This window comes from Antechinus flavipes, chromosome 2, assembly GCF_016432865.1.
Source record: "Antechinus flavipes isolate AdamAnt ecotype Samford, QLD, Australia chromosome 2, AdamAnt_v2, whole genome shotgun sequence".
NCBI lineage: Eukaryota > Metazoa > Chordata > Mammalia > Dasyuromorphia > Dasyuridae > Antechinus > Antechinus flavipes.
The window spans coordinates 646,350,462-646,374,498 of NC_067399.1; the positions used below are offsets into that span (position 1 = coordinate 646,350,462).

Genomic DNA, 24,037 nt, shown 5'->3' on the forward strand with positions numbered 1-24,037 from the left:
AGAATTCTCTTAAGTAGATATATAATTCCATGCTTAAAAAAAAATTCCAAAGTGAAGTTCCCACCTCTAACCACTGGGTGGCTGAAATGTATAAGCACTGTATGAACATTTGATTAATAGCACCTGTTTTTTGTACGCAAACCGGTGAATTCTTTGGTCTGTAGTGCCCTCTGGTGGTTAAACATTCAATAATATAATTTCTTTAGCCAGTCCCTTAGTCACATATTGAAAACACTTTGTTTCTACTCAGTTGTAATCATAAAAAATTCTACAATGAACATTTTTGTACTTTTTATGTTGCCATTATTATTCTTGGTGAATTGTCTCAATAGTGAAGTTATTGTGTAAAAGGAGATAAGGATATAAACAATTTAATCACTTTTCTGAATAATTCCAAATCGCCTTCAGAACCATGAAATTATTTATAGTTTCAAAAGAACTGAAACAAAATGCCTACCTTTACACAGCTCCTACAACAAAGTTTTCAATCATTTATTGCCCTTCCTATGTATGCCTGACTTTGGCACTGAAGATGTGGAGCATTAAAATATCTGTTGAATAACTTAAAGGCTTTTATCAAACATTGAGTGATGGGATTCCTTAGTGTCGTTTTAGATAGCATTTCTCTGACTATTTGAGATTTTAAGCACTGGTCATAGTTTGTAAATCTTCCTTTGAAAAGTATTCTTATTGTGTGACCATTTTTCCATTGGGAAATGTTTTCCAAACTTTTTTTGTGAGCTGTTCTATTTGTGTTTTCTTTGTTTTTGGTAACAATTTAGTCATTCTCTCATTTGATCATTACTGTTATATAGGTTCTATTATTATCCCTATTTTAAAGTTGAGAAAACTGGGGCAGATAGAAATTAAATGATTTGACCAGAATCACACAGTTAGTCAGTGTCAGCCTGATTTAAACTCTGATTTACGCGATTCCTGATCCTATATTTTACTCACTCTATCACTAGCTGCTATTTTAGCATTTTGATGCAACACAATTTTAATGCAAAAATGGGTATAGTGGAGGACAGTGAAAAATATGCTGAAAATATAGCTAAGCAATAAGAAAAAAAAAGAGGCTAAAGGCTAAGCAGAACTTTCTTTACTAAATATATTAATATTTTCTTTGGGAAAATAATAGGGAAGTGTTGAGCATGTTGATTAGTAAGTGACATTAGAAATACTTGAATTTGCATTTTAATAAACAAGAAAAAAATCTGATGTAAAAATTATTTGTCATTTGCCTTTTATCCACTCAGGCAACCAATTTGTTAGTGTAAATAAAATCAAACTCGATACTGATTTAAAAAAAAGAATAAAACTGAAAACAAGACCCTGTGAAGTTGAGCCAATTCTAGCATGATCTATTGAACAATTCATCCTTTGATTCTAAAACATGTACCATCAAATATCTTGTTCTTTTTATTAGTTTTATTTTGCAAAATAGTAGCCTTATGATGACTTTTATAGAATCCATCTTTTATCTATCCATTTTTGTACGAAAACTCTCTCACATAAATGAGTTGCACATCATTCTCAGATAAGTCGTCTTCTTCTTCTTCTTCTTGTTTTTTTTTTTTTTTTTTTTTTGTTTTGTTTTGTTTTGTGAGACAATGGGGTTGTAATTTGCCCAGGGTCACAGTCAAGTGTCTGAGGCTGAATTTGAACTCAGCTTCTCCTGTCTCCAGGGCTTATATTATATTCACTGTATCACTTAACCACCCTTCCCTTTGTTTGAGGGAGTAGGGGAAAGAGCACATATTTACTTATTATCTTTTATATGCCAGAAGGCTAAGAAAAAATATTATCTCATTTGATCCTTACCCTGGATCCTGATAAAGTAAGTCCCTTTAATTTTATTTCTACTTTTTTTTTCCTTTATTGAATTATGTAAGGACTAGCTCTAAGGCTATTTACCTCACTATAGATACTAGACTATGCCACTTGTTTCAAATAACCCATATGAAATCCCCACATCATCCACTAAAGGGATAAACTCATAAACACTGAAAACGAGCATTTGGCTGCCATAGTTGGTTCTTATTAATTGAGTCAGGCACTTACTTGGCTAGCAGTGTTCTCTAGTGATTGATCCAATGATTACCTAAGAGTTCAGCATATGTTTTGCTTTTAGTTTGTTCTAATAACAAATATGTTTCTATGATCATTTCTGTACAATGTTTCTTTTTATCAAATAACATCTTTGGTATGGTCTCCATAGTGAAACTGCATTACTCCCTCATAACAAAGAAATACATAGGGATGATTTGGGTATAATCAGCTATCACCAGTAGGGAAAACTACAAGGAATGTTATTTTCTTTTATCTACTGTTTCAAAGGGTATGAAACTAGTAACTTTTCTTAAATAATTCCAATTGATTTTCAAAATAGTTGAATCAATTCACAGATTTGCCAACAGTGAATGAAAATACCTAACATTCCACCTCTTTCTACTAATTCAGACATTCTAATGGCATATAGGGAGAATGGCTCAATATTAAGCTGTATTTGTAATTTAAGTGATTCTCAAGACTTATCATAAAGTATCATTTTAAGAAAGTCTTTTTTAGAAACAGATTGCACATTATATGTAATTATATTTTTCCTTTTGGATTAATTTAAGGGGCCTATGACCTGCCAGAATACCCTTAAAGAAATACTATCCCATCCCATACATAGGGTTTTTCTGATCCTTTCAGCTACTAATATTACCCACTAAGGACTTTGTCAATATTTCACAATTATGTTTACTTATCTATGAAGATGACATTTCTCTCTGATAGAATGCAAACTTCTTGAGAGCAGAAACTTTTTCTCACATTCATCAGCTCTTAGCACAGTAATTGGCACATAATAAGCATTTAATAAATTATTGTGAGATTATCTTGTTTCTTAAATAATTTTTTTTGATATTTCCCCCACAGTAAATAAAAGCACATTGTGCAGATTTATGAAATATTTATCTTCTTGCTCTGCTAAAGTATTTTGTTTTGTTTTGTTTTGTTTTATAACAGTAAATTGACCCATATGTGAAAGAACCTTACAATTATTGGGATTTTGTAAACCTCTCATTATGATCTATTTTTTGGACATCTGTAGGAAGTGAGAACCAAGAATTAAATTTAGCAGCTTTACACCTAAGCTGATTGTGTACAGCTTGTATGGCATTATGTTCAAGACTGTGAACAGAAAGAAAACACAAAAGACTTTTACAAAAGCCCCAGAGGCACATATAATCCATAGCAGTGTTTCCTTGATCCTTTTCTTAAGTGAAGTCTTATTTTTATAAAAAGTTTCCCAGAGAACTCTATAGTCTTCCACAATTTTCTTGACCATTTTCTTATGATGTGTCATTTAATGTGATTTTACAAGCTATATATTCCATTCCTCAAACTAAAGAGAAGGGTGGAAAGAAAGACTTAAATGAACTGATGAAAAGTGAAGTAAGCAGAACCAAGTAAACCACACAACACAATGACTACTGCAATGATGTAAATAGAATAGCAAGAATATCAAGGCTCAAAGGAAGGAAGGAGGTTAAGAAAGAAGGAAACACAGAAAAAAAGGAATGATAGAAGGGAGGAGAGAAGAAAAGGAAGAATGGAAGGAAGAAAGGAAGGAAAAAAGGTTGTAAGGGAAGAAGAGAAGAATGAAGGAAGGAATATATGGGAACTTTGTAGGGAAGTTACTGTACATCTTAGAATTTATGATACAGAAAGAGAAGCAAAGCTAAAATTATCCTGACCACATGCTGATACATGAATGCTCTTTTTGCTCTAATTCTTCCTTTTCATTTTTATTCATAAGAATTATATTTCTAACTCCTTTGGTCTAGGGAACCACTCTGTTAAAGAATACTTACCAATGCAGTTCAGCACCTTTTTTTTTTTTTGCAACTTAGAATCCTAAATTATCCAGAGAACTGAAAGGTTTACTGACTTGCCCACAGTCACATGGTTAGTCTTAAGTAGAAGTTAGTATTTATACTAATTCTCCTGGCCAAGAATTCATCTCTCTGTCCACTGCACTATCCTGAGGATATTATACTAACATTTAATTTTAACTGATAAAGTGTCTAGGAATGACTAAGTTTGAGTTATCTTCAAATTATTTAGTTTTCAAATGTTTTGCCTGTGAAGTCTTAGCTTGATAAATTTGTCTTTACTTTGGTATACATCGACAGAAACAGTATGGGTTTGAATCAGTAATCAGGTGCACACAAAAGCAAGCAGGTCTGAGAAGTAAGTGTTGAATAAGCTATCCTGCTTTTATTATTTTCTACCAAATTAATGCTTATATAGACTGAAGCAAAAGCAAAAGTAGCAAGCATTTGCTTTTCAGATACCTTCTTATTCTGAGAAAAAAAGTTTATTGTATTCAACACATCCACCACATAATTTAGGCTAAGAAAGCTGTGACACTGTGTGTGTGTGGCAGAGAAAAAAAGACAGACAGACAGACAGACAGAGATGGAGAGAGAGACAATGAAACAGAGAAATAGTGACAGAGAAAGAGATAAACACAGAGTGACAGAGAGACAGAAACAGAAACACAGACAGAGATGGAGACAGAGACAGAGAGACAGAGAGATAGACAGAGAGCAGAGTCATAGGAGTATAACCACACAAAAACCTTATCTTTAGAAATCCCCAAATATATAAATGGATAAAACTTTTGGAATCATAATTGGAAAAGATTTCCCAACATTTAGAAGGTTTTGTTCATAATAGCTTATCCATATTGCTTGCTCTGAAATGAAGAGATTTTATCTGCTGTACCCTTATCACAAGAGGATGGAATTCTCTTTTATAAATGTTCTTTTTCTTTTTGTATAGTATTTCTTATGCATGTTCTTTTATTATAATCACTATTATCATACCCTTTCTTTTTAGAATGATATTCTCTTACTACTGTTTTCAGAAATGAGAATCCTTTCACACTGGGAAGAACCAACATTTGTGATCTGTTTCTTAATGGATTATATATTGGGCTTCTTGCCAAAAATATCCTTACTACAAGAAGATGAGCTGGAAAAAAAGATGGCAGAAACTAAAATCAATGAAGATTTCTTGAAGCAGTTAATCACTTTTAGATGTCAGGAACTGCAGCTAAAAAGCTGTATTTTGTGTTTTCATTGAATAGAGTTGTATCTGTTGCCAGTTTTTGACATTTTTTTTTGCCAATGTCTTTTACCAATAGCATGAAGTAGAACAGACATGATTTACTAAGGATTTTATCAAAAATTGCATTCTATCACTGGTAGGAGGAATAGAACATAGAGAAAATGTTTTGAATGTAGCTTTTGCTCAAGCAATTTCTATCTCTCTTTACTTGTGAGAAAGAAGGTTATATCTCCATTTCTAAATCCTAATGTTATTATAGCTTTGTTCTTTCTACACTTCATTCCTTTTAGGATGAATTATTTTTCCAGCTTTCTTCTTTCTCCTCTGTTTTCATGTTCCATTTTTTTCTAGACACTCTCTTTAAGCTTTCCTAAACCCACCTGGTCTTCCCCACCAAAGTTCCTTTAATACCTCTCAATTTCTTATTTTATTTGATAAAAACCAAAGAAACAAACTAAATGAAGCAAAAATAATTTATATATCACCTTATTATTATTTTCTATTACTCTCTGATGAAGGGTGATGAACATGTCTTTCATTTGTACCTGTGGTACAGCTATCAGCCAGAGACATAACAAACCTTGGAGCTCCCAAATCAAAAGAAGATGGTGGTTATTGAAACCATAAATAGGAAAACAGTCATTTTCATGATGTATTCAGGATTTCCAACACAATGAAGAAAAGTGGTCCTCAATATGTATTTCTTGGTTTCCAGTACACACAATCCCTCCTCTCCTTTTCTGTACAAGGAGCTCCAGAACATTTCTAAACTACTTTTTTTTTTTTTTTAAATAACTGAGACTGGTTTAAGAGTGGTTAAAGGTGTGTCCTATAGGAAATTCTAAAAAGTTGAAAGCCTGAGTGATCACATACAAGCTTCTCTTCTACTCACAACAATTACAAAAATACACTGAATGATGTAATAAGATCAATAATAATAAGAAAAGGGGAAGTGAGGCAGACTCTTTAACAGTAATTTCTTGACTTAAAAATGATAGAAATTGGAAGTGGTGCTTTTCATTCTTCTGAGTTGCAAGTATTAAACTGTGCACATGAACCAGGCTCCAGTTGTGGTCCATTGCTCTGAGCTCTGTAAGGTAGCTTACACAAATCATGTCACATTGAAATTCCTTTATTCAGAATTATTTGGTCTGGATGGTTCCACAACTTAAAGACAGGATGGGAGGAATGTTTATGATCGGGGTGTGATAGTAGGTAAAAGAAAACTTGGTGCTATGACTAGGACAAGAACATAGAACCACTAGGCTGGTTTCAACCATATGTAACACAAAGAGAAGGCAGCATTGCCTGTTAATTTTTAATGTAGACTACAGAAAAGACAATATAAAACAAAAATATGTGCAAAGGAGCTAATTCATTGAACAAATACTATAAGATGAGGGAAATCCCAGGGGAAGAGTAAAGTTCTATAAAGCAAAGCTTCTAAACTTTGAGACAAGATTAAGGAACAGTTGCAAGAATTAGAAGGATTTAGAAGAGGAAGGAAACAAGCATTTTTAAAGGCACCTATTACATGTCAGGCACTGTGCTAAGTGCTTTACAAATATCTCATTTGAACATTAACTTTTGATAATGATCTTTCCTGATGAGATTTCCCTTTGTGGGGGATTCTAAACAGGCTTTAAATCCAAACCACATAGGTACATAACACATTAGACTTATTAAAACTTAGTAAATAATGTTCTCAGATGGCTTCTGAAATATTTCTCCAAGGAAATAACTGTATAACTATAAGAAATACAATCCACACATGTACATGTATGCACATACATATAAAGAGACGTAATAGCTAAGCATCATTTTATAGTAATTCGTCTTTTTATCGCACTTTCATATCTGTATGAACTCCTGCCTATAATTATTGTTGTTTATGAAATTGCCTTCAAATTAATAATACAACTTACCACATCATACGATATAGTGAGAATAAGATCAGACTTTACTGTTGTTTATCAGTCATATCTGACACTCTATTTGGGTTTTTCTTGCTTGGCAAAGATATTGGAGTGGTTTGGCATTTCCTTTTCCAATACATTTTACAGATGAGGACACTGAGGCAAACAGGGTTAAGTGATTTACCTAAGGTCATGAAATTAGTAAGTGTCTGAGACTGGATTTAAACTCAGGTTCCCCTAACTCCTGTCCATTGCTCCTCCTAGTTGCCTTAGGTCAGTCGAATTCCACACAAAATCATAGCTCTCTGAAGTGCTTAAGCAACCCATAAACAATACAATTCTTGTCCAAATCTTGAATACAGCCCAATACACAGCAGACCTTCCTCTGATTTTATACTCCTGCAACATTTGGGGTGTAGCTACTACTATATCATCAACCATTTTTTTTCTGATCATACATATCCTTTATGTTTTTTATGGTACTCTATATAAACAAATCATTCACCATAGTAGCTTTTCCATATTCTTTTAGTTTCCCTTCAAGTTTTGCACAGCTCATTCTTTCCTTTCCCTTTCAACTGAGAACCTGCTCTCATATTTCTTTGAAAAAGATAATATAATTTTCAGAGAACTTTTTATTATCGCTGTTGGAACTGGCCTGTTGCTAGACTAGCCAGGCATTAACTGAGAGAACTGACTCCATTTTCTACCATCAATTTACTGATCTATAAGGAAGTTCCTATGTACCTAATGTTATTTGAGTCAGCTATATTTAAGTTAGGAATACAAATCTTTAATGACCAAATTCAATTTATCAAACTTCACTTAATCATGTAAGGAAGATTAATATTTTTTTCCCCTGATCACAATGTCTTTGTGTTTTATAGAAGGACAATTGCATATCAGACCATTCACTAATTAATAATCCCTGAGGTTTTCCTCTCCTCCAATCCCTGTGAATTCACCCAGACAAAAATAATTTGATATAAGAACAGAGACCCAGAAATTTGGCTGTCTATATACAAGGCTACTAGTGTACAAACAAGCCTTATTTGTGTACCTGTAGGACTGGGGAGCAGCGTACTTATATTCCTTTGAGTAATAAGTCATTTGACTTGTGATTCTTTGGGCAATTATTCCCTTCTCATTAACACAACTATGATTTTCTTATGCTTTTGGGTTCCTTATCTCATACCAAATACCTTTTACCATTATTTCTTCCTTCATTCTTTTCTCACATGAAGAGATGGGCCTTTTCCTTGCCAAGGCAAATCACTTTTCATATTCAAGAGATTAAATTTCCTCACATCTTTTTCAGCATACTATCTTGTCTTTACACTTAGTCTCTGGCTAATATTTTATCCTTCCCTGCCTAATGGCTGCTTTCTATAGACATACCCTTTTCTCCCCTTCTTCAACACATGCTCAATTGTCAGCTATAATCCTATAAGCATCTTTTTTTTTTCCCATGGCCCTAAAAAGGTCACATAAAATGGCAAATTCTCTTCCACTTACTAGCTTCTTAACTTTTTACAACCCAGCTTTTAATCCCATCATTTCATCAAAACTTTCTCTCTTTTACATTACTGTTGATCTCTTAATTGGACATTAATCTCTTCAGTTTATCTTTTTAGCTTACTTCCTGGTGTCCTATGCTAGATCTTCATTAACTTCCTGTTACAGCAATTAAATTAGCAAATATATTAAAACAGATAAAATTTAATGTTGGAAATACTATGGAGCAATGGGTAGACTATTAATCTGTTTGTAGATTTGTGCCATCATTTTCAAAAGCAATATTCAATTCAGTGCAAAAATTTATTATGCACCTACTTTGTGCAAGTTATTGATAAATAGTGATATACAGTGAGAATTACAAAACTATTGAGATCTTTGACCTAGAGATGCAATCACTAGGATAGTATTCTAAGAATGTTATTGAAAGGAAAATCCATATTTCTTTGTATAAAATATCTATATTTCTTTATCATGATATTAAAAGAAAACACTATGCACAATGATCAGTGAATGACAGAATAAAATATATTTATGAACACAATAGTTTTACATACTATAGAGCAGCAAATAGGAGGAAGACCCTAGAAATAAAGCAAAACTGAGGAAAGAAAGCACATTCCAGTCATTTGAACATGAACAGAACTGTATAAAATAATAAAAATAATAACAGCCACAAATTTATAAAATTACAGAAAAAGAAAAGATAAGAAAGAGCATGCTGAAGGAAACAGAAATTTTTAAAAAATCTTTTGTTTAAATTAATATATATTCAAAAGCCAAAATCTGACCTCAAAGTCAAGAAAATCTAGTTTCAAATCCTGGACTTGACACATGCTAGCAGTGTTAACCTGATAAAGTCATTCAACTTCTCATGGCTCTAGACAACTATTCGTGGCAGAGAAGATGCTGGCCTTCCCCTGTAGTGGGAATTGTTTTCTGATAATTTACTATACCAAAGAAATAACCATTTCATTTTTTTTAAATGGAAAAAAAATAAAGAATTTGCAATTTTTTTGTTTTGTTTTGTACTATATAACTCATGTTTGGGGTATTTTGAATAGTCACTTTTGGTGATAAATAATATATATATATATATATATATACACACACATACACACATATATATATATATATATATATATATATATAATTTTATTTTTTTCTTTATCAAGGAAGCAATAAAAAGTAAATGGGAACATAAGCTACTATGTAGGCATAGAAATTTGTGTCTGGATGAAGAAAGGTGGCAATTCTATTGAACTCCTCTAATGATCATACTTAAATCTGGAAGTCCACATTTTAAGAATAACATCATAGTCTGTTACCTTATCATAGCATTGAGGTAATCTAGTTATTGTTTGACCAGATTGGTGAAGCTTAAGCTCTAATATATTGCAGAAAATTGAAATCTTTGAGTATGATACTAGAAATGTCATTCTGAAGATATTATCGAGATGCTTACTATCAAGAGGCTGCCTATGAGGGGATGAATCCATTGGTCATAATTGGTCATAGCTAGTTGACAAATTACATCATGGTGAAGGATTTGAAAACTATATGATATAACAAAAAGTCTGTAAGACTTCTCCTTTCTCTCTTCTGGCTTCTGGCTTCTCTGACCAGAAGTTAGAAATGCAGAAGTTAGTTGTCTAACTTTAAAAAAGGAAGATTATTTAATCAATAAATGGGCTTTCATATAGAAGAATAACGAAGAATGACACTTATTCAAAATAGATTCTGAAGGCAAATTTCAAACTAAATGAAAGGTCAGTAAAGGTACATTTTGATTTGACATAAAGAATATTCTAAGGATTTAAAATAATCTCAAAATATAAATAGTCATTTAGCGAGATCTTTTTCACTTAAAGTTTTCAGGAAAAGTATGGGAGATCAATTGCCAAGCAATGTGAAGTGAGGAAGAGGGGTCCTATAGCAGCTTGTCTTAGATGACTTTAAGTTCCTTTCCAACTCTGAAATTACTTTATTTCATAGGTTTCTTTCTATATAGAGCATCTCTCAAGGCCTTTTGGACCTGCTTATTCCGTAGTGTATAAATGAAAGGATTCAGCAAAGGGGTGATCACAGTGTTCACAAGTGCAGCCTCTTTGTTAGCCTCTAGTCTATCAGCCTGCTTTGGTTTTATATATATAAAAACACAACTTCCATATGTCAGAAATAGGACAATGAGGTGGGAAGAACAGGTAGAAAATGCTTTCTGTCTCTCTTTGGCAGATGGGAGATGAACTATGGTAGTTATTATATGGATATATGATATGATTGTTATTGTGAGGGAAGACAGAATAATAACTATTGAAAGAAGAAAGGATAATGATTCAACAGTACTTGTATCAGAACATGAAAGATGCAACAGAGGACCAAGGTCACAGAAGAAATGGTTGATGACATTAAAGCCACAGAAAGATAATTGAGAGACCATTAGGATTAGACCAATGATTGATATGAAACCCAAAACATAGCAGGATAAGACTAAGAAGAAACAAACCTTCATGTTCATGATGTTGTGGTAATGCAGAGGGTTACAGATTGCCATATACCTATCCAGGGACATCACAGCCAAAAGGAAGAAGCATGTTGACCCCAAAAATAGAAAGAAAAAGGTTTGGGTGAGGCAGGCAGCAAAGGAAATTGTTTGCATTCCTGAAAGGAAGATTGCTAGCAGTTTGGGAATAACAGTTGTTATAAAGCAGCTTTCAAGGAAAGAAAAGTTACTTAGGAAAAAATACATTGGTGTTTGGAGGCAGTGGTCAGACCATGTGATGATGACAATGACAATACTTCCCATGATGGACACTAAATACAAAAGCAAGTGGACCATGAAAAGGAGTTTCCCCAGATGTTGAACAGCAGGAAATCCCTCCAGGATAAATTCTTGGACAGTTGTCAAATTATCTATTTTCCCCATGTGCTTTACAGGACCTATAATGAATAAAGGATCATTAATGAATAAAAGTTATGAAATATAAGGGGGGAAATCTTATGTTTATATGTTATATATAGAGAGAACTATAAAAGGGGACAGTCCAAATGAAAAGGAATTTTTGAAGGACCAGGAAATCCTGATAGTTTTCTAGTAATACACTTGAGTTTGAAATGAAACTTAATAAGTATTTAAGATATATATACACACACACACACACACACATATATATATGCATTCAATCACTATATATTTTAAATGTGTGCAATTGTTGGCCTAGTTCAAATTTAATTAATCAACAAGGTATTAATTCAGTAGATAGAAGGAGTAAAACCTAGTCTGCATTTTTAATTTCAATTATGCATCTAAAATATAGTAATTACTCTTTTCAGTGGTTTGATTTCATGTTCAATTTTTTTTGAGGGTGCAGATGTAGGCTTGTGATTTCATAGATATAGAGAACTCTGTAATATAGCCCAGTAACTATTATGCACCTTATAATCTTAGAGAATTTCCTGCAGTACTGAGAAGGTAGGTGAATTTTCCAGGATTATGTAACTGCTAGGTGTCAAGACTTATACCCAAGATTTCCAGCCTCAAGACTGTCTATCCACTTCACTACTACCTCTCATTTTAGACATTACAAACTTTAAATTTGTTCCTGATATTTTTTAAGCAATAACTTACATTTCCATAGCACTTAATAATTTAAATGCATTTTGAAAAGGTCCTCACCAGAGACACATAAAATAAGGAAGCATTATTATCCCCACTTTAGGTGAGAAAGCTGGGCTTCAGAAAGATCAAATGATTTGCTTAGTCAAAAAAGCATCAGAATTTTGTCAATCATCTGTTTGTTCAGTCTTCTGATATAAAATCTAATGCCTTTTTATTATGTTTCTTTTATTAAGTAATTAATATTCTATTTTTAAGGGAAGGTTTGGTTATAGTACAACCTCTGACCCAAACAACAGTTTATGCTAATGTTGAAAAATAAAAAAAAAATCAAAACAATGTCTTTCCAGAAAATACTCAATGGACTATCAATTTAACCTAATTTCATATGTAGTTTTATTAGTTGAGAGGCAGTATGATGTAATGGAAGTAAAGCAGGTCTCAGACTTAGGAAGATCTGGATCAAATTCTGTCTTTGGCATATATGGTCTGTGTGATTGTGTTAGTAAGCCACAGGACATTCTCAGTGCCCTGGATGAGAGGTGTCAAACCCACTACCCATTGGCTGCATGCTGCCCACAATCCTTCTGAGTGTTGCAGGAACAAGATTAAAATGTAGTTTTAATTTGAGTTTACTATACTGATATTTTAATTAAAGAAAAGCAATAGATAATTTAATGCTGGCCCAGGGGGTTCCTTATATTTGATTTAGTTGCTCCCTGTTTTTTGAGTTTGATACTACTATTCTAGACAGTTTTACAAAATTACAAATTTCATAGAAAGTTCTGACCTGCATAAATAGATGGCATTTCCTCATCTGGGAATTTTCTATACTGGTGAAATCACATGTAGTTTCTATCTACTTATTACTTACTATTTATCATAATAGTAACTAGAATCTAACAATCTTTTGGAATCAAGGATTATATTTGTTCCAAGATGAAGCATTAAAATAAATCTCTAGTGGAAGGAAGCATAGTATATTAATAGTAAATCAGAAATCTATCATACAATGACTATGTCATTGAGAATTACTTGATGGGGTTACATTATGTAAAATAATGGCAGCTATGTTTTACAATGCATAGAGTACTGGGCATAAAGTTAGGTAGACTGATGTTCCTGAGTTGAAATAAGGCCAAATCAAATACTTGTTAGCTATGTGACTCTGGGAAAATCACTTAATCCTGTTTGCCTCAGTCTCCTCATATGTAAAATATGAGCTGGAGAAGAAAATGATAAACTACTCCAGGATCTCTGTCAAGAAAACCCCAAATAGAGTTATGAAGAGTCAAATGTGATTGAAGCAACTAAACAATAACATGCAAAATTGCATCAAATCCATCCAGATTTCTGATCCCTATTGTGCACTATTCATGATGACCCAGATTGAAAAGCATGTTGGAGTCTAAATAGTGGTATCCTTTTTAAATAGAATGAGGCCCACTAACCCATACAAAAGAAGCTCTGAAGACAGAATATTGATCTACAAAACTACATATTAATACTATATATGGTCCATTATATTTTTATATATCTTGTTAAATATTTAGCAATTTCATTTCAATCTGCTTCAGGTTTCTGTGGCAACTCTAGTCCACTTCACCATAAAGATGGAGATATTAGATAAGCAAGCAAATTGAGGAGAGCACTCATATACCTGGGTTTGCAAGATCCAGAAGTTAGAAACTTGGCTTTCTCTTGTTTTCATCTTCTACAACCTAGACTGAGGTAAAGGAAAAAAGAGAAAATATTTGCATTTTAGATATTTCCATGTTATGAGAGGAAAACTTTAGAGACACACTTGTAGTAGATAAGGGTAACAAGGCCTGTCTTTATTTTTATTTCCAATCTCCAAGCCATGTTTTGAAAAACTGGCCAAAAATAAACAGTCACAGGATTTTAGTCACATGCATACCTTGACTATTGAAATCCAAAGACAGATTAATTATATAGTTATATTTATTGAAATTTTAGTAAGATGGCATGGCTTCCTTCCCTCATATCTTGGATGTTCTCCTTAAGGCAATGCTCTGTTCATTTCTTGCATCTTGGGAAATAAGGAGAGCTTGAGTTCTAAGTACCCATTTAAAGGAGAACAGAGTTCCCTCAGGGAGATTTTTCTTTTACGTTTACATATATTTTCTAGGACACATACTTTTATATTAAAGTCTTCAATTTTGTATCCCATTTTCCAGAATTAAATTCTCACACTATTATATTCAGAGGTAGGACTGGTCTTCATTGATGATCCAGAGTATCTGCGATGTGTTTCTCAATAGATTATTTATTACAGTCATGCAAAAGGCAATAAGATAGACAGACTTTTGCCACACCCAGAAGTCATTAGAATTAGCAAGAACAAAATATTGAAGAACCCAAAGCCTAGGGAGTTTTCTCTTGAGATAGTTATAGAAATTCCCTTTAGGAAACTAATTGGTCACTTTTGAAAATCTGAAAGTACAGCATTCAGATTGTACTTATATTTTATAGTAAAGTATGTACAGGCTAATATTTGTGTTTAATGGTAGCCTCTCTAAGGTGGGAGAGAAAGGAAGAAAAAAATTACATGATATTTTGTTGTATATTTGAAAGGAATAGCAAACTGTGCATAGTATATTTGTAGTTTCATGTATAATCATCTTTTAAAAAATTTTTGTTTTCCCTAGTTAAATGTAAAAAAACATTTTTTTGGTTATACATATACATTAATTTTTTAAACACATTTTCTTATAAATCATGTTGGGAGAGAAAAATCAGAACAAAAGGGAGAGAAAAAAAAAACAAGAAAAAAAAGTGAACATAGAATGTATTAATTTACATTCAGCCTCCAGAGTTTTCTCTCTAGATATAGATGGCATTTTCCATCTGAAGTTTATTTGGATTGTCTTGGATCATTGAATTGCTGAGAACAACCAAATCTGTCATAGTTAATCATCACACAATCTTGCAGTTAATGTTTGCAATGTTTTCCTGGTTCTTTTCTTGTTTTGTTCAGCATCAGTTCAAGTAAATAAAATCAACTTGTTCATTTTTTTTCATAAAAATAACATTCCATTATTTTTATATATCATAACTTATTCAGCCATCCCCCAATTGATGGATATCTACTAATTTTACAACTTTTAACCAAAACAAAAAGAGCTGTTGCCAACATTTTTTTACACATGTTAGTTCTTCCTCTCTCTTTTATGATTTTTTTTGGGGGGATACAGCTTCAGTAATGGCAATGCTCTGCCAAAGGATATGCATAGTTTGAGCCCTTTGAGCATCATCTCAATTACTCTTCAGAATGTTTGAATCATTTCACAACTCCACCAACAATACATTGGTGTCCCAGTTTTCCTATATCCCCTCAAAATTTATCATTGTTTTATTTTTCTGTCATCTTAGCCAATCTAAGAGATATGAGGTAGTACTTCAGAGTTGTTTTAATTTTCATTTCTCTAATCAATGGTAATTTGGAATATTTTTCATATGGGTATAGGTGGCTTTAATTTCTCCATTTGAAAATTGACAGTTCACATCTTTCAACCATTTATCAATTAAGAAAGGATTTGTATTGTTATAAATTTGACACAGTTTTAAAAAATACATAAGACTTTAACAGAGACATTTTTTTCCCAGTTTTCTGCTTCCCTTTCAATCTTGGCTACATTGATTTTATTTATACAAGCCCTTTTTAATTTAATGTAATCAAAGTTGTTCATTTTGCATTTCATAATATTCACTAGCTGTTCTTTGGCCATAAATTTCTTCCTTCTCAAACATCTGATAAATAAACTTTCCCTTGCTTTCCTCATTTGCTTATAGTATCACCCTTCATGCCTACATTATGTATTTTGATCTTATTTTGATATGGCATGTGAGATGTAGATCTATGCTGAGTTTCTGATGTTATTTACCAGTTTTTCCAGAAATTCTTTGAAATAGTGAAAAACTCCAGAAGCAGTTAATTGTTTCAAGGAGGTTTTTGGATGATTATCTAGGTATTATTTGCATCCAAGTATATACAATTACAATTATATACAATTATATCATCTGCAAAGACTGATAGTTTTATCTTTTCATTGCCTCTTCTAATTAATTTATTTTTCTTTTCTTATTGCTAAACTCAACCTTTCTAATACAATATTGAAAAATAGTGGAAATAATAGATATCCTTATTTCCCCCATGATCTTATTGGGAATGCTTTCAGCTTATCTCCATTATAAAAATGCTTTTAGATGGATACTACTTATCATTTTAAGGAAAACTACATTTATTTTTCTACATGTATTGAGATGATCATATGATTTCTATAAGTTTTGTTAATGATATGGTTAATTATGCCAAAAGTTTTCCTGATATTGAATCAATACTGAATTCCTGGTATAAATTCCACTTGGTCATAGTGTATTATCTTGATGATAACTTGTAATCTCTTTTCTAATGTCTTATTTTAAAATTTGGCATTGATATTTATTAATGAGATTGGTCTGTATTTTTTTTCCTCTATTTTGGCTCTTTCTGGTTTAGGTATCAGCACTATCTCTGTATCACAAATTCTGTGAATTTGACAGAACTCTTTTTTTTTTTTTTTACCTATTTTCCCAAATAGTTTACATAGTATTAAAATTAATCATTCTTTAAATGTTTGGTAGAATTCACTTGTAAATCCATCTGACCTGAGGAGTTTCTCTTAGGGTGTTCATTGGTGGCTTACGCAGTTTCCTTTTCTAAAATGTGGTTATTTAAGTAATTTATTTTCTGGGCAATTTATATTTTTGTAGATATTCATCCATTTCAATTAGGTTATCAGATTTGTTGGCACACACTTGGGCAAAATAGCTCCTAATTTAACCCTTTTTATTCCTTAATTTTTTTTTCTTTAATATCATTATAGTAGAATCAATTCATTCCTACAACCTCTGTCCATATATGCCCCCTCTAACTGCCTAATAAAAGATATCATTCTCAAGAATTACAAATATCACTTTCCCATTTAGGGATGTAAACAGTCTAACCTTTAAATATATATTTTTTTCTTTCCTGATTATATTTCTATGCTTCCCTTAAGTATTACTTGAAGTTCAAATTTTCTTTTTAGTCCTGTTTTTTTTTCCTTCAATATAAATGATCAAAAGACCCTTAATTCTTTTCTCCTGAACTACGATGGTCAGACTAGTTGGGTAGTTGGTTGATTCTTGGTTGTAAACCCCAGGGCCTTTGCCTTTTGAAATATGGCATTCTAAGTCCTCTGATCCTTTATTGTAGAAGTTGCCAAATCTTGGGTAATCCTGACTGTTCTTCAATACTTGAATTGACTTTTATTTTCTGGCAGCTTGTAGTATTTTTCTCTTGAGATTATAGTTCTAGAGTTTTGCAACAATGTTTTTTGGGATTTTCCTTGTGGGATCTCTTTCTGAAGGTGACCAACGAATTTTTTCAATTACTATTTTGCCCTCTGATTCTAATATATTAGGGAAGTTTTCCTTAATGATCCCTTGAAAAATGCTATCCAGACATTTTTTTTTTTTGGTTGTGGCCTTTAGGTAAACCAATAATTTCAAAATTTTCTCTCCTGGACTCATTTTCCAGGTTGTCTGTTTTTCCAATAAGTTATTTTACATGTTCTTTTATTTTTTCATTCTTTTAATTTTGTTTGATTCTTGATGTCTCATAAAATCATATTATGATTTAGCTTCCATGTGCCCAGTTCTGGTTTTTAATGTATGATTTTCTTTAGTTAGTGTTTGTATTTCTTTTTCCATTTGATTAATTCTACTTTTAAAAGTGTTGTTTTCTTCAGCAGATTTCTTTTAATTTGGCCAATTGTATTTTAAAGGAATTTTTTTCAATTTTTCCCCTTCCTTTTCCAAGCTGTTGGCTCTCTCTTGAATATCTCATTTCTTTCCCCATTTTTCTGTCTTTCTAATTTACCTTTTAAAATCTTTTATGAGCACTTCCAAGAAGCCTCTTTGAGCTTGAGACCAATTCATATCATCCTTTGAGATTTCTCATGTGGGCATTTTGTTCTTGTCTGGGTTGATATTTTGATCTTCCCTGTCACCATAGTAGTTTTCTACAAACTTCTTTCCTGTTTATTGCTCATTTTCTTTTTTTCTTTCTATTTTGTGACTTTTAAGGTCAAACTCTGCTCCTGGGGTACAGGAAATGCTGTCCCAAGATTCTTGTGCAGCTCTGAACCTTGGCTTTGAGCAACGTTTGCTTGGGTTTGACATCTTGCTCACAGTTGGAGTAGCCCTATCTGCTCTTCAAAGCATAAGCCTGAACTGGCAATTTGTCGTCTGTAATGGGACGGGAGGCTGCCTCACTAGTCTGCTCTGCTACTAAGCCAGTACTTATGGTCTCAGTTGCTAATCTGCTATGATTAAGACTCTCTCACTCTGGATACTATCTCAGCTGGGCTGCACATTCCTTTCACTCCAGTGAGACTGATTTTTTCTTGAATTTCTTGAAATCTATCTTGAACTGAACAGTGCTTTCATTCCATCACACTCTGTTCAGAGAGTTGGTTTTATGTGGTTTTTGAGGGAACTGGGAAAGCTTGAGCATTTCCTGACCCATTCCTCCACCATCTTGGCTCCATCCTTTAACCCTCCTGCAATCATCCTTTTTATTATAGTATTGTGAAAATGTTTATTTTTAAATATTGTTTTTATTTTTTTTAAATTCTCTCACATTTTAACCTGTTTCTTTGCCATTCTTGCAAGTGGGATAGATATTTTACAAACAAAATTAAACAAAGAAACCCGTAATAAGTATATAACTTTGGGTGTCTCTGCCTAAACATAATATGGGTAATAAATAATATAATCTAGAGGTCTTAATATAAGAAGGCAACCTTGATCTCATCAAATATTCCTGAGACTTGGTCTATAGGATCCAGAACTCCAAAATGGTTCTACAGAAGTTCTTAATCTTTTTTTTTTCTCATTGGACCCTTTAGAAGTATGGGTCATTATATAGACATCTAAGAGAACTATTTTAAGTATATACAATAAAATATATAAGATCATAAGCAGATCAATTATAATGACATTAATGTATTAAAAACTATAAAAATAAAAGAAAAACACAAGTTCAAAGAGGCCAAGTTAAGAATCTCTGTTCTAGAATGATAATTTATTCAGATTGGACAATAATATATTACATATCATATATATTTGTTTTTTATGGCATAAAAGTCATTCTCCAAAAAGTGTCAGAAGCAAGATTTGCAGCATACATTCTAGATTTTTCTCATCAGGTGGCTAGTGCAAAAACAATGGAAACCTTAAGAATAAAGTAACTCCTTTACTTTGCATATTTGACAAAAAAAGAGAGAAAAGTGGAAAATAATTTTATATTCCCTACGAATGTGGGGAAAGCCCATTTTAAAACAGAGATAGAATATATAAAATCCTATGGCCTAAAAATTCCACAGATGGAGGAAGCTCAGGAAGTATAGGAAGCTGTCACAACTCTAGTATTTTCTTCCTTAAATAATTTTTTTGATGTTGTTTTTAAAAAACAATATTCTTTTATCTCTCATTCTCCTTCCATAGAACAACATAACATAGCATCTAAAATAAAAAGAAGAGGAAAACAAACAGAATAGTTGATAAATACATAGAAAAAGCCTAAAAATATATGCAATATACATGATTTTTACCTCTCCAAAGGGTTTGATTAGGAATGTATTCTCAGAATTTTTATTTTGTTTTGTTCTTTTTTTAAAATAAATTTTCAAATCCTCAAGGAATGAAGACTAGCACCTCTGCTATGATGACTTGCCAGGGCCGTTTCATGGCTGCTCATTCATCTTTGGTTCCTATTTGACATTCAACTTTCACCTGGGGCTCTAAGAAGCTATAGCATGAGCAGTGACCACATTCAATAAACTGTCTTGGCAAACAGGCCAAACCAAATTGATGGCTCTCTTCAACAATGAGATGAACCAAATCAATTCCAATTATTCAGTAATAAATAGAACCAGCTACACCCAGTGAAAGAACTCTGTGAAATGAGTGTGAACCACTGCATAGCATTCCCAACCCCTCTATTTTTGTCTGAATCTATCACATTTCTAACAAGACATGGGTAGTATGCTTCATCATGAGTCCTGTGAAAAATGTGGTTGGTCATTGTGTTGGTCAAACTTTCCAAATCTATGAAAGTTGTTTGTCTTTTCAATACTATTTTTATTGTATTTTTCCTGCTTCTCATTAGTTTATTTAGATTTGTTCATTCAAGTCTTCTTTCCCACTGCCTTTCCAGAATTTGTCATTTTCCTTTTTTGTCTACTTTTCCAGTTTGATGAATGTGATGTGGTATCTACTAGCAGTTTTAGTTTACATTTCTCTTTAACTAGTAATAATTTAGAGAATTGTTCTCTGGCTATTGGTGGCTTTATTACTTCCTCTTAAAACTCTCTTTTTTTTATTTTCACAAAGTTTAATCAGTTCTCTATATATCAAATTCTTTATCAGAGAAACTTAATGAAAAAATTCTCTCCCCCCTCCCAATATCTTGCTTCTCTTTTAATGTTAGGTGTTTTGGCTTCATTTGTAAAAAAACAACAACAACAACAACAAAAAAACAAACAAAAAAAAAACTTTTTAAAAATTTTTGTGTAATCAAAATGCTCTATTTTGCCTCCTGTGATTTTCTCTTTTTACATTGCAGTGAGATCTTTCTCTATCCACGGAAATGCAGATATTTCTTTCCATACTTCTCTAATGCCACTGTTTATATCTAAATCATGTATCCATTTGGCACTTATTTTGGTGAATGATGTGAAATATTTATATATACCTATCAACTTTTGCTAGATTATTTTGTGGTTTTCTCAATGTTTTTGTTATGTAGATTCTTGCTCCAGTGGCTAGGATTTTTGATTTGTATCAAACATTAGGCTGCTGAGTTTATTTCCTTCTATAAGATATGTTTCTAATCCATTTTACTGAATTATCTCTTTATGTCCTACCAAATACCCAATTGTTTTGATTAATGTGACATTTAGTACAGTTTAAGAATTGGGGGAATTTTCTTTTATGATTTTTTGACTTTTTTTTGTTGTTGTTGTTGTTGTTGTTTCAGGTAGTACAATGATTCTTAGAGAAGGATTTCTTTTCAATCTTTTTTTTTTCCAGGTGAGTTTTTTTTTTTATTTGTTTTACTCTGAAAAACCTTATATTTTCTCAAACTTTTCTAGTCTTTGACTATTTAGTTTTTTCCCCAATATTTCATAGATCTTCTATGGGTTTCAATTCACCTAGAATTTATTGTTAAAATTTGTTAATTCTCTTTTCATATTTTTTTTTCTGAGGCTCTCATTTTCCCCTCTATATTTTTCTTTAGGTTTAAATTTTTCATTGTCTCTTTTTAAAAATCTAATTTTGATTTTCCAGAATTTTAGCAGGAATAATTACAGTCAGCAAAATAGTAATATTTAACATTTATAAGGCTTAATATTTGTTGGAATTGTTAATATGCTGCATTTTTAAAGGTTTTTCTTATAGATGTTTTAGAATCTTTTTTTTTGTGAGGGGGGTTAGTACCTTGACCCTCCTTGTCACCATAAGAGCTCTACAATTGAATTTTTTTTCTCACTCTTACATCTTCTTGGCTCTGCACATTTCTGGAGGAATAACAGGAAAAATTCCATCTTGGGTTTTTTAGCTATTTTCTTGTTATATTTACTGTTGGGATATTCCATGATGTCAGCAACAGCTCAATCTGTGACCCAGCAATTTTCCAGTGCTCCCAAATTTGTGTGATTTAGGGAGAAGTCTGCTTGCTGTCTTCCTGCTTTAAACTCTGGAAATTCTTGATCCAGATTTGGATCTGAGGAAAATCTCTCTCATCTTGTCTTTGATTGAAAATTTTATTTGACTGCTACTACTCTCAATCACTATTATCCTTGTAGTAAACCCTGCAGGTCCACAGAGACCAATGTTGCAGACACTGCTTTGTCTGGCTTATTTCACTACAGACTTTGACATGGAGGATAACATTGAGTCTCAGTTCTGTTCCCGGGGTCACAGCATCTAGCTACTGTGAATTTGTTTCTCTTTCAGTACAAAGCAAGGACCTGTAACTGAAATCATGATCAATTTCCACCCCCAACCCCCGGCCAGGTATAGATCCCCTCCTCAGTCCATGATGCATTTATGATTTGGAACCATGTAATAGAGGTGTTCCTGAATAATGTACTAGTTCAGGGACACATGGGATCTATTCCTGTCCTGATGCTTTCTGTCCTCTGTGTAGCCTGATTCTTTTTCATCTTTCAGGTAACCCAGTATTTCCTATATGTACTGTGCTCCTGGCCACATCTCTTCCCTATTCTCTATGAATGGAACTGATTAGATGAGGTATTTCTCAGTATTGTTACATGATCCCTATTCCCAGAACTTTGGGATCTTGGGAGGTCACTTGTTCTCATGGATGAATGAACTTTGAACTTGGAGATGCAGGAAGTTGCAGGAAGTGACATGGCCTGTGGGAGGCAGCCAGCATTAGTAATCATTTGTCAAGGATGGGTACATCCTGTTAGTCTATCCAATGAGAAGGCTTGAATCTTTTGCTTTTAAACCCTGGACAAGCCGGAAGCAGTTCAGATTCCAGGAGCACATGGTGGGAGCATGGAATAGCTCACAGGTGTGTGTCTGGGCCTCTCTCTGCAGGGATTAAACAAATGCTTTCTCTTTGTACCTAATGATGTCTCAGATTAGTTAATTGAGAAAGGGGTCTTGTACTGGACCTGTCCCACATATCTAGAACCTCTCTGTCAGACTGTCTATGGCCAACTAAGTTGGAAAAAATAACTCATAGTGACTTTTTTCTTCTATTTCTCAATTATAGTTTAGTATGCTGTGATTTTTAGATCTTTGTAAAGTCAGCATGGCTCAAGCTCTGAACTGTACTTTTTCCTGCTACTCTGCCATGTTGATTTGCTCAAGACTATAACTTTCTTAAAAAAATTGAGCTGAATATATCTTTGCACAACTAAGGTAAATATGTGTTTGTTAAGCTGAAATAGAAAGAAATCCTTAGTTAATTTAGTGGCAATTCTGAATTCCTAGATGAAAATGAGAGAGACTCCTTGCCTCAGCTTCATAACCACCATGGAAGACTATCTTTCAGCAAAGGCCTTCAAATGGATAGAGATCTGTTATCACTCCCATAATGGGACTTCCAGGAAAATAGATGTTCTAGTTTATTTAAAAATAATAATGAAAGACTTAGCAAATGGATATACTTTAAGTCAGGAGTTGGTAACATTTTTTTCTGTCAAGGGCCATTTGGATATTTGTAAAATCATTCATGGGCCATACAAAATTATGAAATTATAGAACCCAAGCACTGGGAGCATTTAACCTAGCTTTTAACTCATCATGGCCTGTGGTTGATTATGTAAATGATTTCTCTGGCTTTATATGGCCCTTGGGCCAGATGTTCCCTCCCTCCTCCTCCCCCTCCCCTGCCCTTCTAAGCAGAGGCTCTTATGGACCTTACTATAGATACTTCTGACCTTGGATGGTGATTGATGACTGTGGTGGAAGTGTGATCACCTGCAACAGAGACTGAATATTCCTAGTGATTTTTTCCTTATTGTCTACATTGGAGATCATTGTGTACAATGGAAATCTATGGCAAACTAGGGATGAGTGGGAGGGGAAAAGAGAACTAGTATTTATATATCACCTATTGCTGTGTAAAACATTACAAATATTATCTCATTTGATTCTCATAAAAAATCTTTGGAGTTTAGTGCTGGCATTATCCTCATTTTGCCATGAGGAAACTGAGATAAATAGAGTTTAAGTGACTTGCCCTGAGTCACAAAACTCATAACTATCTGAGATTGGATTTATA

The 24,037-nt window shown here is 33.0% G+C and overlaps 1 protein-coding gene across 1 annotated transcript; it reads right to left on the reverse strand.

Annotated features, from left to right (window-relative positions):
- Positions 1 to 10,539: 10,539 nt before the first annotated feature.
- On the reverse strand, positions 10,540 to 11,481 carry LOC127547178 (olfactory receptor 6M1-like). The gene has a single exon (XM_051973993.1). The coding sequence runs from the start codon at positions 11,479 to 11,481 to the stop codon at positions 10,540 to 10,542; it is 942 nt and encodes a 313-aa protein (XP_051829953.1).
- Between the last annotated feature and the right edge of the window lie 12,556 nt (positions 11,482 to 24,037).

Bases quoted from the DNA above. Each gene is read 5' to 3' on its own strand.
- LOC127547178 (XM_051973993.1), bottom strand. From the start codon at position 11,481: ATGGGGAAAATAGATAATTTGACAACTGTCCAAGAATTTATCCTGGAG.